The sequence below is a fragment of the Dermacentor albipictus genome, chromosome 6, assembly GCF_038994185.2.
Source record: "Dermacentor albipictus isolate Rhodes 1998 colony chromosome 6, USDA_Dalb.pri_finalv2, whole genome shotgun sequence".
Lineage (NCBI taxonomy): Eukaryota > Metazoa > Arthropoda > Arachnida > Ixodida > Ixodidae > Dermacentor > Dermacentor albipictus.
This window is the reverse complement of record NC_091826.1, coordinates 64,391,149-64,405,485: the sequence shown is the minus strand read 5'-3', so window position 1 is coordinate 64,405,485 and position 14,337 is coordinate 64,391,149. Positions and strand designations below refer to the sequence as shown.

The following is a 14,337-nucleotide window of genomic DNA, read 5'->3' as shown; positions in this document are numbered from 1 at the left end:
ACAACGTCGCGTTCTTCGCAGTTTACGCACGACGCTGGATCAAGCCCATTTTATCTAAGCGTGGGATTACTGAAATTTAAAGAAAATTAATCTCTCGCTTCTTTCATACCAAACCACTCGTCAACAGAGCTGGGCAAATGATCTTTTTTTTTCTGCCGAACCCAACATATGATTCCTTCTCACGTCAGCCTCATCCTCACCTGGTAAAAGTTTGCCCTCTCCACACTGACCCTCACCCTCCGCTAATAATTTTTCTCCCCTCCTCATCCTCAGCTAGATGGGTTGCGTCGTTCGTCGTCATACTTAATTCTTGCGTTTATTGAAAAAAAAATTTATGTGTAGTAACCATCGTAGACCATTGCCAAAGTATGCAAGTAGCCCGAACGAATGGACGAACCAACGAGCGAGCGACAGTCCCCTGCTCCTTCCTCCGGCCCCTCCCTGGAACCCGGTTGCAGATTCACAGGGATGACCAGTGACAAACGTAGAAGAAAAGCGGCGTAATCTTGTCTCGAACATACAACAAAATGCCATTTTTGACGAATAATATCTCCACAGACCAACTATAGAAATGAACGTATGATAACATGCAGCGCAATCACCAAGCGGTCCGTTGCCTAACCTATCCATGATACACGCGACCACTGTCGAAAAACAGGCTCGCCTCAACGTTCCCGAAGATAGGGCTTGGCACTTAGCCTTTAAAAGGTACGGTTCTTTCGCAGATGCAACAAAGGAACCAATCGCGATGCAAATCGCCACAATCGTACAAGCGCAGCACGGGTTTCTATGTGAAGTTTAATTTTTAAAGTGTACGCCCGCCTCTATCACAGAAGCCAAAATTACTTCGTGCAACCGTCATCGCTCCTTCTGACCCTTTAGACTATAATAAACAGGGCCCATACATTTCCACCAGTTTTTTGTTTGGAGTTAATCACAAATTTATAAGTTTGCCGTAGAACGCACGAGAAATTATTTGCGCAGGTCTTTAGGGCATGAATCGCGATTATTTTATTTGAAGATGTAAGAAAGACATATTCCGCGCATCAGATGCAGAATAAAACAAGCCGGGTCTTTCTCAGCCAACTCCACTGCGATTAGATGAGTGCGGAAGTTCATTATGTCCGCTATAGCTCGTCGCCTTCGAGATTGCGGGAGCTACTTCCAGCACGCTTTTTCGGAGGCCATGCGTGGTTCAGTTTCTTGAGAAAGTTACTGGGGAAAACTCTGGCGCTAGTGTCTACGGAGACATGTTCCCGGGCTGACTGAACCACGAGTAAGCATGGTGGTTAAGTCAGTATGGGAATGATGGGCAGTACAAGGATTCGCCTGGCTTCGGTCTTCTTGCTTTAAACGGCTTTGCAAAGTTTACTATATCACAAAAAATTTTTGCCATGTACGGAAGAACTCACATAGATTATGCATGTACGTAGAAATTGTTCCCTACCGGTATAGCGAAATATCATTTCTTGGAACTTTGGAAGGTAAAGCGGGACGAGAAACGTCACAAGAACATGCAACTGACACAAACACGAGCATTAGAAGATGCCCAATATTCTCGTTGTGGTTAAACAATCGCTATGTCAGAGTTCTCTATAATAATTTTTGCATAAAGCTTTACGGCGGCAGCCTCACTTTTAACACGCGCCATGCCAAGCCATGCACCCGTGAGCACAGACATAGCCAGAAATTGTTTTCTGGCTACACGGTACAGGGTTACGCTCTTAAACGGGGAAGACGAGGGGGAAAATTGATAAGAATGCTAAGGTGACGTACTAACACAGAAAGTTGCGGGGGAGGGGTCATTCTCAGTGTGCCACTTCTCTATTGAGTCGCATACCGCAGGCTTGTGGAGAAACAACCAATTCGTAATTCAGGTCCACAAGATGAAATTGACGGGCTTTTCTGGAAGGATCTCAACGCCAAATTTCGACTGCGACCCCCGAATTCAAGCTACAATAAAATGCGCAAATGAAAATCGGCTTTAGCGCGAGATCCCCGGTTCGTAAACTTTTGCTCAGGGTAGTACGCATGCTGATACGGCGTCGTCCGATCGCCCTGTTGCAGAAAATCGAAGAAGAGGCATGCCGGTGAGACGCCAACAGCGTCACCGTCGCGTGTCTCCGAGGCGAGCATGCTCTTGCCATCCAACGCATCCATGCCCCTGAAGGAGGCCGTGTCGTCAACGACCATCTCGATCGACCCGGGAGCCGACCTGGCCGCCACCCGCAGCGCCACTTCGACGCCGGTGGCCAACGTGGTTCCCGAGAACGCTACGACGACCACAACCCCCGGTGCGGCCTGGCCGTGCGGCAAAAGCAGCAGCGTCATTGGGGACGAGAAACTCGGGTCCATCGCGCTGGCTGCCGAGGCCTCGGAGAGCACCGGCATCACGCACGCTGCCACGGATCCGGACATGGCGGCAGTGAGCACGTTTTCTCGATGTCTGGACGTGTCGTCGTGGCCCAGTTTAAGGACACGGGGCCATTCAGCAGTCACTCAGTGAGTCAGTCGTCGGTCGCTCGGTCGGTCCGTCGGTCACGCAGTCAGTCGGTCACGCATTCAGTCAGTCACGCATTCAGTCAGTCACGCAATCAGTCACGCAGTCATGCAGTCGTGTCGTAATTAGGCACACGGGCTTCTGTTTGGCAGAAGACTGTCAAGGCGGTCGATTAATCGACTCTGCCCTGTTCAACTTAAGGTATGCGAGGCCACTGTTGACCGGTGACATATATATCGATAGGTCAATGAAACAACATATCTATCCTAAGTAACGTTGGCATGAAACTTGATGACTTAGATTGCAATAGATTAAGACGCGGAAAAGACTCGCCGGTTAGGAAGCTGTCTTGTTGTGTGCCAACCTTGTGTGCCACCTGAATCGTATGTTGCTGAAGTCGGGCGCTACACTACAAGGAAAAAATTGAACCGAGAAAGCACAACAAGGTTCACTGAACAAACCATTAAACACAAGCAAACTGTGCACGCAAGTAAACACGAACTAACCCTGGCACTTGACGCGGTACTGACGCGTTTCCTTAGCGCAAAGATTCGCCAGTATTTTGAGCACACATTTTGAGCACACATTTTGAGCACCACTACCAAGCCGTCGTATAATGAACATTCAGGATTAACCCAGTGATAAACACTGGGGCCGCAGCTTTCAGCTACGCAGGGTAAACATTTGTACGGGGTGCTTGGGGGGTGATTTTTTTTTCTTGTAGAAAATAATAGAGAAAGTAGTGTTGGCTCTAGCTGTCGGAAGTGGGCGTCGAGCTTTGTTTTGGCCGTGTCCTATTCTGACGTTGTTTTTTAACATATTTACGGGGAGAGACTGCACGATGTCGAGCACCTCTTCCCCGACTTTGGAGGAAGTTTTGGAGTCGTTCTACCCTTTTTGTCTATTCGTGATCGATGCTCGGGGCGTCAGTTGCGCGGAGCTCAAAACTAGGGATTGGCGGTTGTATTGCGCCATATTGTGCTAGCCCACCTGTTGACGTTTTCTTCTGGCATTGTTTCCCATGATGTAGATATATTGTTGTCACTCTTCCTGTTCTTATAAACCAGCACTTCGGTCACCAATGCATCAGTGACAAGATGCTTGATGACCTACATAGTCAGGAGCGGGGGCGGCTCCTTCGTTAGTAATTTTAAAGCTTCGGTTGTACACCGAAGATGTGTCTGTCTATGCTTGGATACTACATCGAGTTATTTCTTTTTCTACTTTTTGTGCACGTACACAGGCAATTGATATGCGAGATGTGGACGAGCCCGAGAATGTATTGGCCCAAAGCCAACCAGTGTCCGGCTACGCCCCGATCGAGAAGGATGACGGGCTGGTGATGCCGCCGTCATTGGAGCTGCCGTCACCGGCGGTAAGCCACGATAAGATTGCTGTATAGTTCGATAATATATTTGTATCACGATAAACATGTTATATGGTTATATACTGTATATTTAGCAGCGCTGCCATTTCACATTGACGAAGACTGGCTGTAGGGTGACCACAAATAAACGCCCCATGAAATGCTTTTTTGTTGATATCCTGGCGTTCGCAACACCAGCTCAGCTCCAAGTAAATATAGGCCGACTGCACGACTTGCCCACAACGCATGGGACTACAGTTAGTCAACGCTTGGCCAAAAGGGGAAACTTAAGCATGAAGCGGACGTTTCCGACAAGGGGGCTTGGCTACCGTTAAGGAGGCCCTCGCCTTGCTTCTGAGCAGATCTATAGCAGTAGACCGTGGGCCCTTCCGGTCGTTGGTGCATACTGCATGGTCATTGCGTGCTATCCTCGGTCGCTATCATCAACTGTGCAACCGTACTCTGCCTCGCCGACTCCTGGCAGTGAAGCGAAAATTACGGGCCGTGACTGCAAACCAGAATATAGAATCCGAAGAAAGGCTCCTCCATCGTCAGCCTGTAACCTCTCTCAGCGCGATGACGATTTAAAAGAAGATATTAACAGCGCGAAGTGGGAGAGCCCTCTTCCCTTCTCCGAAAGCGCACAATAGGCTCGTTTAATGAACGGCTGATAACGAGCCCTTTCCTTCGCGGCACCGCACAGGGTTGTAGACACGGAGCGCATGGGGACGAGCGCGTGTGTTCGTGGAACGATTGGCCGGTGCCGCAACCATTTGATCACTCTGTTACACCACGTGTTCCGCAATTTCTCTAGATATCACGACAAGCATGGAAGCGGCGCAATTTCAATCCGCGTCTCCTGAGGTCCCTTTGATTTTCTTTTCTGAACTGGCATGCGCAGGTCTCTTACGATGGCCAGGACCCCACGCTGTCGCCGTCGCCCAAGCGGAAATCGCGCGGACAGAGTACGGTCACGTTCGGCGACGCGCAGTCGTACCGCCTCACGTCGGCCGAGCCGTCGACGAGCGAGATTCTGCGCCAGGGATCGCACCAGCTGCGCATCTTGGCCTGCGCCCAGCTGTCGCTCGGGGCGCTCGCCTTCCACTACCAGTCGATGCGGCTGCTGGCGCCCGTCGACGCGGTGGACCACTGGTGCAGGCAGCCGCCCGAGTTCGCCAACCAGAGTGCGCAGGCGTGGAAGCACGCTTCCATTCCCTTTGGTCCCGACGGCCACTACAGCAGATGCACCGTCTACAGGTTTCCCTACTCACGCGGCACGGGTGCGTAGTAAGCACACAGGCATGTTCAGAGTTGAAGAGTTTGCTTACAGTTCGTTATCGCAAAGTGGTTGACAGTTTACGTTCCAGGAGTTTCGCAAACTCTGTCTGTCTTTTTTTAGTACTGCATTGACAGCATTCGGTGACAGATCAGGAATGCAGTGATCAGGGACCCCTCAAACGAAACGTGTGTACTACATGCGCCAGCGATCTATCTAAATTTCGGTTGCTCGCGCTGCTTACGTATGGCTCATGTGGTGCGCGATTCCGACGTTGGGCGGGTGGGGAGGCGAGGTTGATCACATAAAATCCTGCATCACAATCGCAGTCGTTAGATAGCTTTCGTTTACGGGACGCAAGCGGCTTGCGTACGCAAGAACCCCGCAGGGGCGTCTGCGTAAGCAGGCGTTTGATGTGTTGCGACACCACGTACCCGAGCACACGAGGGTTGGACCCTCCCGCGTGTAGCCGTGCGTGGCTTAGCCGTGTCCGGGGAAAAGGGGATCCTGGGGGTTGAGCCAATGCCGGGTGTTTGGACCTTTACGGCCCCTCGGCGGCGGCAACACACCCCTTTGGCCTCGGCTTCACGTAGACGGCACCCCCAGACTGACCCACCCGGGGGAAATCGGTAGTTGCCTTTTCCTGTCTCTCTCACCCTACAACCTTCGTCTTTTCCTTACTTTCCACCTTTCCTGTCTCCTTCTCACTTCTTTATTACTTCCGACCTTCCTGGCAGCAAGGGTTAACCTTGTGTGAGTAGCCAACCTTGGTTATATCATATTGGGTTATAGCGGCAACGTACAGCTGGCGTTTGCAGGCCCTGTTTTTCAGGCCCTGTAGCGTCCCCTTGTTGGACTCCATGGTGGGTGGCTAGCGTTGCTGCCGAAAACTACACATCCACACATGGCTGCTTTCTTCCCTCCACTACCTGATCGCCCTCAGAAAAGAGGGCGCACCTATGAAGTATTCCAGTTTTTTGACCGCCAAAAAGAATCCTTCCCGCGCTTCCATGTCATTCATTCTGCACAACCAGATAAACCAGTACGAACAATCTTACCCTTCCTTGTTTCCAAGTCATTGACTGAAGTCTTTGGTCCTGGTTATAAGGCGTCGCGGATGGCAAGCGGTGATCTCCTTTTGGAGCTCCGCGATCAAAAACAATACGAAAAAGTGTCAAAACTAGTGTCATTTGGGGAAACCCAAATAATTATAACCCCGCACCGCACAATGAACACCACCCGTGGTGTTGTCTCTGATGATGACTTGATGGAGCTCACTGAGGCAGAACTCTTGGAGGGCTTCCGTGACCAGAATGTTATCAATGTTAGACGAATTAAGATGAGGCGAGATGGAAAAGAGATCAAGACGAAACACCTGATACTCACGTTCGGCTCAAGTGTCCTTCCCGAGTCCATCGAGGCCGGTTATATCAAACTTCGTGTTCGACCATACGTTCCCAATCCTCTCAGATGCTTTAAGTGCCAACGTTTCAGCCACAGTTCACAGAACTGTCGAGGCCGGCTGACTTGTGCCAAGTGCAGTGACAAAGAACATTCCTCTGAAACGTGCCAGAACACTCCACATTGTGTTAATTGTGATGGTGAGCACGCCGCGTACTCGCGGTCGTGCCCTTCTTGGAAAAAAGAAAAGGAAATCGTTACAATCAAGGTAAAGGAAAACATAACTTTCAAGGAGGCACGGAGGCGGGTATCATACCTGCCCAAGAAAACCTTTGCCGATGTGGCGCGTCAGGGGGCAGCGTCACAACGGCCTCCGGCGGCTGTCCGACTCACAAGCAGTGAGTCGGCAGTTACGCCTTCTGCCCCCGCGGCGGTAGCAGCTAGCGCTGCTTCGTCAACCGAGGAGAAGGGACCATCGACCCCGAAGGTGGGCGCAGCCGAGGCTGCCTCAACTTCCCAGGTCCCTTCCAGCGCTGGCAACGGCCGGCGCAGCCAAATCCCCCAGGGAGCCCCATCGGCCTCCGGGCTGGTGGGCGCAGGGGTCTTGCCCTCCAAGGCGGGACCCTCGCTGGTAACTTCCCGCTCGCAAGAGCACGTGTCCGGCGCCTCACAAGAGGCAATGGACACTACACCTATCCTCCAGGGGCGCCAAGCGCCTAAGGAGCGGCGAGGTTCACTCGAACGCTCCAGAAAGGGCAAGACCCCGATTACAGGGCCTCGAAAGGGCTCTATAGTCTAAGGCATAACTTCTATTTCCGTACACACAGCACGAAATTAACTTCATTATGGACACGCTAATTATCCAGTGGAACGTCAGAGGTCTCCTCAGAAACCTTGATGATGTTCAAGAACTTCTCTACGAACTCACTCCAAAAGTTATGTGTGTACAGGAAACCCATCTTAAATCTAAACACACTAACTTTCTTCGTCATTATGCTATTTTTCGTAAAGATCGTGATGATGCCATCGCATCATCTGGTGGTGTAGCCATTATACTCGACAAAGGTATAGCGTGCCAACATCTACAACTACAAACGCCCCTAGAGGCAGTGGCCGTTCGAGCCATACTTCTAAACAAACTTATTACCATCTGCTCTTTGTACATACCCCCGCATTATCAGCTCCATAAACATGAATTCCATACATTAATAGATCAATTACCTCAACCCTATTTGGGTCTAGGAGATTTAAATGCACACAGCAATTTATGGGGTGACTCTCATTGCGATGTGCGAGGTCGACTGATTGAACAGTTTCTTTTTTCTTCTGGTGCATGTCTTTTGAATAGTAAGGCGCCTACATATTATAATACTGCACATAAAACCTATTCCTCCATAGACCTCAGTATTGCATCTCCCACCCTTTTACCTGATCTTAAATGGAATGTTATTAGAAATCCATACGGGAGCGACCATTTCCCGATAGTTCTGTCTACACCGAAGATGAATGAATGTTTCCCACAGTTTCCTCGGTGGAAAACTGATTCAGCTGACTGGGAACAGTTCCAAAAAATTACTCTGATATCGTGGGCTGACATCAGTGCTCTAAGCCTGGAAGTTGCGGTTGAATACTTCACTATTTTTCTGATAGATGCCACAACCAAATGTATCCCAGAAACAAAGGGGTCATCTAACAAGCGTCGTGTTCCGTGGTGGAACGAGGAGTGTCCTAACGCGCGTAAAAGGCAGAACAAAGCATGGGGGTTGCTCCGCGATTCTCCGACGGCAGAAAACCTTGTTAATTTCAAGCATGTGAAATCTCAGGGAAGGAGAACGCGCCGACAAGCTAGAAGAGAAAGTTGGCAGAAATATATATCAGGAATTAACTCTTACACGGATGAGACAAAGGTCTGGAATAGAGTGCACAGAATAAAAGGTCGACAACCCTACTCGCTACCTTTAGTAAATACACAGGGAAATAGCATGGAAGACCAGGCGAACTTTCTAGGCGCACATTTTGAACGCATATCCAGTTCGTCGCACTACTCTGACACATTTCAAACACACAAAACACGAATAGAACGGCAGCAATTAGTACGAAAAAGTGCAAAATCTGAGGTATACAATAGACCATTTAGCATAGCAGAGCTTCAAGCAGCACTAAACGGCTGCAACAAATCTGCCCCAGGCTCTGACCTGTCACGCGTAGGTTAACGCCTGGTACGCTTGCTTGAGTGAGCGGAAGGAACACACGAACGCAAGGTGCAGCACACACAACATTCATTCAAAATGGACTCTTAAGAATATGAAAACACGGTAACATTCGACTTATCGCACATGGCTTGCGTCCTCCCTTACTAAGCTCACCGCGCACACTACCGCGTTTACAAACGTCTGTGCGGCGATTGTCTATTCACTGTAGTAGGAGCGCTTACAGTACCGGTACTGTTCGACGCGAGTATCGGCGTCCCCCGGTCTGTGGTCTGTCGATGCGATCTGGTCGTCGTCCGTCGTTGTTAGTGTCCGGCGTCACCGATGCCCCAGCCGACGTGACGACGGCACGGTCGCTGAGGCGCTGTCGCGCTCCGGCAGAGCGGGGCTCGTGCCGGCTGGCGCTCCCGGTGCGCGCCGGCCCAGCTTGGTTCGCCGGACGGGATGGTGACTGGCTGTAGCCAGCCTCCGCGCGTCTACGTTCAGCGGCAGCAACGCTGACGTGTCCTAGCAGGTAGGTCCGGGCCAGCGGTGGTTCCAGGGACGTCGGACATCTGCTCGCCGAGCCTGGTACTCGGGCGGGACGTTGATGTGCCGCCTAAGATCTGGGGCAGGACCCAGACAGGCGATCTCCGGCCGTCTTCTCTTGGAACGCTGCGCCCGGTCACCACGTCCTTCTCTGCGCGTGCCCCTTCTCCAAGATGGCGGCTCCACGCGCTCGCTCCACTCCTTCTTCCTCGTCCTCTTTCTTCGTTTACGCTTGTCACTCCTGACAATGGCCCCCTTGTTTTCTGAGTTTTCGCTCCGCGAAAACTTCCCTCACTGCTCGTCTCCTCTTGGGTTTATACGGACACTGCACTTCCACTTCACCACACCACATATAACTTCACTGCGCCACTTCTTCACCCATCACTGCATTTCACCGCGCTTCACTGTACTACACCACATGTAACTTCACTTCGTCGTTTCTTCATTCACACATCACACTTCACCGCACTTCACTACACCCACGCGCACATCACGTACATTTCTGCCAAATCTTTACGATACATCAGTGTCAACGACAGCACCATTCACAAGGCACTCTATTTCACGAGTGTTTGAGGAAGACTCCTCAGAAGCTCTAAACACTATATGCATGCGCCGCAAGCTGTTTCCCAGTATACGAACATATTCACACAGTCAACACGTAAACGAACATATTCCGCAAAGTCAGTGATGTCCTTCGTGTCACGTTTACTCACTAAATCCGCTTCTTGCCTTTCCTTCATTTCTGTCGCGGTTATATCGATGCCGGTGCCTGAAGTCTTCTTTATACCGACATCTTTCCTATCCTGGTTCCTCGTGCTTTTCTCTACTGACAAAATGCTAGCTTCTCCGGTATATGGATCCGAGCTTCTTTCGTTATCTCTGCCCCCGGCTTTGGTGGATTCATGCTCCGTTCTACTTGTAATCTGGATATTGGGAAAACTCCAGAGGGGATCTGGATCATCCACTCTTCTAACTCCTGGCACATTCCCAAGAATGACGTCGTAAAGCGGTTCTTTGACGCACCGGGCTTCAATCCAACCGCAATAATAAGGCGTCAAAAGCAACACACGAGCCATAGGCATTCGCCTTACTGTACCATCCGCCAATCGAACTGGCGTTTCTGTCCCGGTGACATCTCTTTCCGGCACCATGGATTGTCTTACCAGAACAATGTTGGACCCAGTGTCTCTGAGTACAGACACTTTTCGTCCCTGCAGCATTCCCTCTACTACTGGCATAGAGGTCTCCGGGTCTTCCGACGACGGAACCGTCATGACAGCACTTGCCTTGTCGCTGGACTCCTGTTCCATTTGCGTCCTCTCACCATAAATGTGACTTTTGCTTGCAACAACACATGCAGTCTTATTTTCTGAATTAGCTCGACAGGTTTGTATTGTATGTCCCTGCCGTCCGCATCCCTCGCACTTCAACGTCGCACTGCGAGTGCGACCCAAGGGACAATTCATAGCCCGATGCCCTATCTTGTCACACATAAAACATTTGATTGTACTCCGAGTATTTTCTCTCTCATCTGGTATCTTCTTATCTTCTTTCCCCTTTCCCAAGTGCCTTTGGCCTTGGGCTTCTTAATACCGGTCGGCGTGTTCAGATAGTTCAGCCACCGTCCTCAAGTTGCGCTCTTTCAGGAATATTGCCACGCCCTGATGACATGATCCTAGGAACTGTTCTGCAATCATGTTGTCCCTCAAGTCTTCAAATGTCTTCTCTATGTTAGCCATCTCTAACCAACGATCAAAGTAGTTGGAGATTCGTGCGGCAAATTGCTGACCCGTTTCATTTTCTTGTGGCTTGGAGTTTCGGAATTTATCCCTGAAACCTTCGGCCGTTAGTCTGAAGCGCTGTAGGAGAGCCTTCTTCACCTTGTCGTAATCTAGTGCGTCAGTCGCTGACATCCGGCTGTACACGGCCAACGCTTCCCCCACGAGAGACATACTCAATCCCGTCGCCCAGTCACTCTTCGGCCAGCCTTGTCCAGTTGCTATTCGCTCAAAACGTTGTATATAGGCATCTAGATCATCTCGCCTTTCGTCAAAGGGGGCGATGAGCTTTTGGGGACACACTGTCGCTATTCTCTGAGGTAGCACGTATGAGCTATTTCCTGCCTCTTCTCCACTATTACACATGCGCAGCTGCAATTTCTTTTCTGTAAGCTCTTTTTCCAAAATCAAATTCCTATACGCACGCTCGTCCGCATCCTTCGCTCTCTCCTCAGCTGCCTTCGCTCTCTCCTCATCTTCCTTCGCAGCCTCTCGCGCCTCTGCGCGTTCTTCTCTTAATCGCTTCTGTTCCTCGTGGTACAGTGCTATTATGGCCTCAGCCGACATGCCCGCGGCACTCCCCGCCGTCATCAAACGTTCAAGGTCCATTCCGCTGCTCAAGACACCCCGAGGCACGTGACGAAGTTAAAGGGATCCTGGCAGGCTCGCCAATGTTGTCACGCGTAGGTTAACGCCTGGTACGCTTGCTTGAGTGAGCGGAAGGAACACACGAACGCAAGGTGCAGCACACACAACATTCATTCAAAATGGACTCTTAAGAATATGAAAACACGGCAACATTCGACTTATCGCACACGGCTTGCGTCCTCCCTTACTAAGCTCACCGCGCACACTACCGCGTTTACAAACGTCTGTGCGGCGATTGTCTATTCACTGTAGTAGGAGCGCTTACAGTACCGGTACTGTTCGACGCGAGTATCGGCGTCCCCCGGTCTGTGGTCTGTCGATGCGATCTGGTCGTCGTCCGTCGTTGTTAGTGTCCGGCGTCACCGATGCCCCAGCCGACGTGACGACGGCATGGTCGCTGAGGCGCTGTCGCGCTCCGGCAGAGCGGGGCTCGTGCCGGCTGGCGCTCCCGGTGCGCGCCGGCCCAGCTTGGTTCGCCGGACGGGATGGTGACTGGCTGTAGCCAGCCTCCGCGCGTCTACGTTCAGCGGCAGCAACGCTGACGTGTCCTAGCAGGTAGGTCCGGGCCAGCGGTGGTTCCAGGGACGTCGGACATCTGCTCGCCGAGCCTGGTACTCGGGCGGGACGTTGATGTGCCGCCTAAGATCTGGGGCAGGACCCAGACAGGCGATCTCCGGCCGTCTTCTCTTGGAACGCTGCGCCCGGTCACCACGTCCTTCTCTGCGCGTGCCCCTTCTCCAAGATGGCGGCTCCACGCGCTCGCTCCACTCCTTCTTCCTCGTCCTCTTTCTTCGTTTACGCTTGTCACTCCTGACAGACCGTATAATATATGAAATGTTAAAACACCTCACATTGGAGAGATACGATCTCTCCAATGCTATTCACAGCGTGTTTACAGGAGGTATTCAGAGACCTGGATTGGGAAGAAATGGGGATAAAAGTTAATGGAGAATACCTTAGTAACTTGCGATTCGCTGATGATATTGCCTTGCTTAGTAACTCAGGGGACCAACTGCAATGCATGCTCACTGACCTGGAGAGGCAAAGCAGAAGAGTGGGCCTAAAATTTAATCTGCAGAAAACTAAAGTAATGTTTAACAGTCTCGGAAGAGAACAGCAGTTTACAATAGGCAGCGAGGCACTGGATGTCGTAAGGGAATACATCTACTTAGGGCAGGTAGTGACTGCGGATCCGGATCATGAGACAGAAATAATCAGAAGAATAAGAATGGGCTGGGGTGCGTTTGGCAGGCATTCTGAGATCATGAACAGCAGGTTGCCATTATCCCTCAAGAGAAAAGTGTATAATAGCTGTGTCTTACCAGTACTCACCTACGGGGCAGAAACCTGGAGGCTTACGAAAAGGGTTCTACTCAAATTGAGGACGACGCAACGAGCTATGGAAAGAAGAATGATAGGTGTAACGTTAAGGGATAAGAAAAGAGCAGATTGGGTGAGGGAACAAACGCGAGTTAATGACATCTTAGTTGAAATCAAGAAAAAGAAATGGGCATGGGCAGGACATGTAATGAGGAGGGAAGATAACCGATGGTCATTAAGGGTTACGGACTGGATTCCAAGGGAAGGGAAGCGTAGCAGGGGACGGCAGAAAGTTAGGTGGGCGGATGAGATTAAGAAGTTTGCAGGGACGGCATGGCCACAATTAGTACATGACCGGGGTTGTTGGAGAAATATGGGAGAGGCCTTTGCCCTGCAGTGGGCGTAACCAGGCTGCTGCTGCTGCTGCTGCTGATGATGAAAACACCTGCGATCTGAAACACAAAGAACTCTTCCTTTACAATGGTATATGGTCTTCCGGCCAGATTCCCTCTGTCTGGAAAGAGGCCATTATAATTCCCATTCTGAAGCAGGGTAAGGACCCCTCCTTGGCAAACAGTTATAGGCCGATAGCGTTGACAAGCTGCCTGTGCAAACCCTTTGAAAAGATGGTGAATAAACGCTTGCTCCACTATCTGGAAACCAACAAAATATTAGACCCATACCAATGCGGTTTCAGGGAAGGTAGGTCGACGACAGACCAGCTTGTCCGCATGGAAATGTACATCCGTGAAGCCTTTATCCACAAACAGCTTGTCGTATCTGTATTCCTTGATATGGAAAAGGCGTATGACACTACGTGGCGCTTTGTGATCCTTCGGGATCTTTCTGGAATGGGTATACGTGGCAACCTGCTGACCATTATTGAAAGCTACCTGTCTGACAGAACGTTTCGTGTTAGAGTTGGCAATATGCAGTCACGATCATTCGTACAAGAGACAGGTGTGCCGCAGGGTGGAGTACTGAGTTGTACGCTCTTTATTGTGAAAATGAACTCCTTACATACCATCATACCTCGCACACTCTTTTACTCGGTTTATGTAGATGATGTACAGATAGCTTTTAGATCATGCAATCTTAGCATCTGCGAGAGACAGCTACAGCTTGGCCTAAACAAACTCTCAAAGTGGTCAGAAGAAAATGGTTTTAAATTTAACCCTCAGAAAAGCACATGTGTTCTTTTCTCAAACAAGAGAGGCATATCACCAGGACCCACTATTCACCTTAATGGACAACGACTGTCGGTCAGCCTTGAACACAAATTTTTAGGTATCATCTTGGACACAAAA

General features: G+C 50.5%; 1 protein-coding gene across 1 annotated transcript in view; it reads left to right on the top strand.

Annotated features, from left to right (window-relative positions):
- The window catches only part of LOC139046773 (uncharacterized), a 109,457-nt gene that overhangs the window by 68,890 nt on the left and 26,230 nt on the right, over positions 1 to 14,337 (top strand). Inside the window, exons 3-5 of the mRNA XM_070540682.1 lie at positions 2,068 to 2,425; positions 3,744 to 3,875; positions 4,768 to 5,146. Of these exons, the coding sequence (XP_070396783.1) occupies positions 2,068 to 2,425; positions 3,744 to 3,875; positions 4,768 to 5,146 (869 nt within the window). The remainder of the gene's footprint in view (positions 1 to 2,067; positions 2,426 to 3,743; positions 3,876 to 4,767; positions 5,147 to 14,337) is intronic.